General features: G+C 43.8%; 1 protein-coding gene across 1 annotated transcript; it reads left to right on the top strand.

Moving 5' to 3' along the window:
* The first annotated feature begins 474 nt into the window (after positions 1-474).
* S100Z (S100 calcium binding protein Z) lies at positions 475-4,566 on the top strand. Its single transcript, XM_008055551.2, has 2 exons — positions 475-666; positions 4,408-4,566. The coding sequence occupies exons 1-2, from the start codon at positions 526-528 to the stop codon at positions 4,564-4,566; spliced, it is 300 nt and encodes a 99-aa protein (XP_008053742.1). The 5' UTR covers positions 475-525.
* The last annotated feature ends 215 nt before the right edge of the window (positions 4,567-4,781 follow it).

Below are 4,781 nucleotides of genomic sequence, written 5' to 3' on the forward strand. Positions count from 1 at the left end.
GATTAAAAACAGACACAGAGGAACCTTCATTTGAATCTCTTGTCATGGGTAATTTTCATTTTCCCGGGAAGAGGTGTGATGGGTGGAACCCCAGGTACAAATGCTTAGTTTAATTGTAAACAACCACTGACGGAACTGTGCATTGCTGAGAAGGTATGGACTTAGGTATTTCCTTTCTCAGTTAATTTATTTTTAAATTCCATGTTTTACTATGACCCTGTACTTGTCTGATTGTCTTATGAATATGCTGAAGCTGCTGCATCTTGGGGGGGTGGGGGTTAGGAAGGAGGGAAACTCACCAACAAAGCTTTCCCTTGCAGCTTGCACTAGAATGCGCAGACATACTCTTTAGTGAGAGATTGTTAGGGTTTGACAATCATCGCTTATATATGGATGGGCTCGCTCGGGGGGCTTAATATTCTGTCCTAATGAAGGTGTTGGTGTTCCCCCATCTGTTTATTTCGAACAAGTATCTTCTCTCTGGTTTGGCGGCCTGCTCTGGGAGTGGTCAGTTCTGCGGCCAGCATGCCCACCCAGCTGGAGATGGCCATGGACACTATGATTAGAATCTTCCACCGGTACTCGTGCAAGGAAGGGGACAAGTTCAAGCTCAACAAAGGGGAGCTGAAACTGCTCCTTCAGCGAGAGCTCACGGACTTCCTCTTGGTGAGTCACAGTCTTTCTGCTGCTTTCAGTCAAGGATGATGGGGTATGGTTTCTAGGACAGCCTTTATGTCCGTACTCTCCTGTGATTCTGCCACAAATGCAGGATAGTTTGTATGAAGACTCAAAATACAGGGGATGCAAACACTAGAGACCCTTGTTTCCTTTTTTTGTTGTTGAGTCAGAGTCTCACTCTGTCGTCCAGGCTGGAGTGCGGTGGCAAGCTCATGGTCACCGCAGCCTTGATCTACTGGGTTCAGGTGATCCTTCAGCCTCAGCCTTCCACGTAGCTGGAACTATAGGCACATACCACCACACTCAGCTAATTTTTTAAAAACTTTATTGTACAAACAAGGTCTTGCCAAGTTGCCCGCGCTGGTCTCAAACCCCTGGGCTCAGCCAATCCTCTCATCTCTGCCTTTTAAAGTGCTAGGATTCACCTCATCAACAAGGATACCTGCACAATGCATATTTGTATACTTAACCCTTAACTGTACCCCACAATTTTAAAATAAAAAATATGTTAAAAAAATAAAGTGCTGGGATTACAGGTGTGAGCCACTGCGCCTGGCACAGACCCTTGTTTTCTATGTAGTTAGGCATGGGCCCTTTTCCATACTGCCTTCCAAGCGTTGACAATTTGAGGCTTTTGCCAATTAGTCAACATTCTGGTGCAGTAATAAAAAATATAGCTAGATATCCCCAGGGTTATAGTTATAACTAATTATAGCTAGTTATGCCCAGAGCTTAGGCCAGCTGTCTGTAAATTTTAATATTATGTATCGGGCCAGAAATGAAGCCTGGGGTACTTCATGCTGTGGTGACAAATCTTCTAGTGAATGACAGATGCTAAGACAGCTTTGTCAACTGAGCACACACTGATCAGGATTGATGGAGAGGAGGTGTTTGGCCAGTGACCAGTGGGATGGTAAACAGATTCATGTCTCTAGATAGTCAGGAGTTCAATTAATCTCCATATGAAGCTGTGTTGGGGATTGTTTGGGGTGTCCTCTGAGGAAAACACTCTAGACTAGGCATGGTGGCTTATTCCTGTAATCCTAGCATTTTGGGAGGCTGAAGCAAGAGGAATGCTTGAGCCCAGGGGTTCGAGACCAGCCTGGGCAACTTGGCAAGACGTTGTCTCTATAGATCAAAAAATTAGCCAGACTTGGTGGCGTGCATCTATAGTCCCAGCTACTTGGAAGACTGAGGCAGAAGGATGCCTGAGCCCAGGATATCGAGGCTTCAGTGAGCTGTGATTGAACCACTGTACTCCAGTCTGGTGACAGAGTGAGACCCTGACTGAAAAACAAAAAACAAAAAGCAAAAACAAAAAACTCTTCACTCTGTTGTTTATGGAATTGTCTTCATTGATTTTAGCACAATGTACTAAAGGTGCACACATGTTGATGGTGTTTATATTTATGTTTGAGGATATTCACGTAATACTAGATATAATTATGTAAGTAATATAAATATATTTATTTTTTCTGTAAGGGTAGTAGCAGATGACACATTCACAGCACTTGCTCTGTCCCAGGCACATATTCTGACTCGTTCAATCCCTTCTGTCGGGTGGGTGCTAGGGTTATCCCATTTACTCTTGTGTGATGGGATTCTGTCCAGGCCCTGTATTAAGATTACAGAAAATGTCATTATGACACTCTTTTGTCCCCACCCTCTATGGGAAATGCTTAATGTAAATTTCTTTTGTTTGTTTTTTTTTGAGTTGGAGTCTTACTCTGTTGCCCAGACTGGAGTGCAGTGGCCGCTCCCGGCCGCCGCAGCCTCGACCTGCTGGGCTCCGGCGATCCTTCCGCCTCAGCCTTCCAAGTAGCCGGAATTACAGGCATGCGCTACCACGCCCAGCTGATTTTTTGATTTATTGTAGAGATGAGGTTTCGCTGCCCAGGTGGGTTTCGAACCCGCGGGCTCAGGCAATCCACTCACCTCAGTCTCCCAAAGGCACGGGATTACAGGCTGAGCCACCGAGCCCGGCTGATGTAAATTTTTTTAACGTAGTGATTCTTCATCCTATCTTTGTAGTGAGTTTAGGAGTTCCCAGAAACTTTTTTTCTCCCTCTCAAATTCAGTTTTTTTCTCCCTCTCAAATTCATTTTGGCTTCGGTATTGCATAACATTAGAATAACATTAGAATAGAAAGCTCAGTAGGTCAAACTTGGCACGTTGATTTACTCAAGTGCAATTTATTTTTGTTTTGGCCAAGTTGATTTTGATCAATGAAGTTGAAGTTTCCGACCATTTAACGGTTGGCAGCAAATGAGAGGGCAGTGGGGAATTCCTGGAGGAAATGTACAGCTTCTGGAAACATTTCTCATCAGCTGTTCATCGCGGAGAGGTGGATGCCTCCCTGGCAGCACCTGGTGAGCCTGGGTCTCCCCTTGCATTGCTCTCTACCCATAAAATGCAGTCGTCCTGACAAGATCTGCCCTGTATGGGAGGGCTCTTTTTTGTGTCAGGCATTGTGCTAAGTAGGGCTGCCAGATAAAATATTCTTTGTCCTGAGCCATGCTTGAGGCATGCTTATACTAAAAAAAGTCATTTGTTGTTATTCTGAAATTAAAATGTAACTGGGTAGCCTGTATTTTTATTTGCTAAATCTACTAACCCTTGTGCTAAGTACTTTCAAAAGTGAGTATCCCCAATATATGTGGGTAGATATTATTCTTCTCATTGTATAAATTGAAAAATGTTTTGTGATTTGCTCAAAGTCCCATTCTTGGTCCATGGTAGGGCCACTGACTATCCCTTTTTGGCTTCAAAGGCTCTCCTGGACACTCAACTGCCTCCCAGTGTCCTGACCCTCGACCTGTGACATCCCGCACATGCATTTTCAGCAACATTCACTCACTTGATCAGCTGCTGTTTGCTCTTCTTGGTTTCTAGGTCTGATAGGATTATATGGACCCAGGGCATGGGGCTAAACACGCTTTGAATTTGTGTTTAGTTCAAAACTACCTGCAAATAGGCTCTTAGAAATTGTCTTTAGGCCAGGCGTGGTGGCTCAGCCTGTAATCCCAGCACTCTGGGAGGCTGAGGCGAGAGGATTGCCTGAGTCTGCAGGATCAAGACCAGCCTGGGCAACTTGGTGAGACCTTGTCTCTACAATAAATTACACACAAAAAACTAGCCGGACATGGTGGTGTGCATCTGTAGTTCCAGTTACTTGAAAGGCTAAGGCAGAAGGATCGCCTGAACCCAGCAGGTCGAGGCTGCGGTGGCTGTGAGCATGCCACTGCACTTTAGCCTGGGTGACAGGAGTGAGACTCTGACTCAAAAAAAAATTGTCTTTAGATGCTCAAAATAAAAATGATAACTTTAATGTAAAAAAATAATAATAATAAGGAAGAGGCTGGACTCAGTGGCTCACACCTACAATCCCAGCACTTTGGGAGGCCAAGGTGAGAGGATTGCCTGAGGCCACAAATTTGAGACCAGCCTGGGCAACTTGGCTAGACTTCATCTCCTCACACACAAAAAAATTAGCCAGGTGTGGTGGTGCATGCCTGTAGTTCCAGCTACTTGGAAGGCTGAAACAGAGGGATCACCTGAGCCCAGTAGGTCGAGGCTGCAGTGGCTATGAGCGTGCCACTGCACTCCAGCCTGAACAACAAAGTGAGAGACTCCAACTCAAAAAAAAGAAAAAAGAAAAAAAGGAAGATGTGATTTCAGTTATCATGAACCTCAAAGCCTGGAAGTTAGAAATTTCCTTTTTCCCTTTAGTGCCAAAAGGATCCCCAGCTGGTTGATAAGATCATGCAGGACCTGGATGCCAATAAGGACAACGAAGTGGATTTTAATGAATTTGTGGTCATGGTTGCTGCTCTGACAGTTGCTTGTAACGATTACTTCGTAGAACAATTGAAGAAGAAAGGAAAATAAAGATAAGTAGTAAACTAATCTAAAGGCAGAAATATATCCAAAGTTATTTACTTACTGTTCATGTATACCCTTCAGATTTATAGACCTAGTAATGTCACTTATAGATATTATAGACAGCACATATAATTAATTACCAATATTAAATCATATCCCTTAATGTATCGACTTTCCATAAATATTCCAAATTGCATATGCCCTGCTTGAATTTTGTCTAT

The sequence above is a fragment of the Carlito syrichta genome, unplaced genomic scaffold (genome assembly GCF_000164805.1).
Source record: "Carlito syrichta isolate Samal-C Ts95f unplaced genomic scaffold, Tarsius_syrichta-2.0.1 Scaffold301882, whole genome shotgun sequence".
Lineage (NCBI taxonomy): Eukaryota > Metazoa > Chordata > Mammalia > Primates > Tarsiidae > Carlito > Carlito syrichta.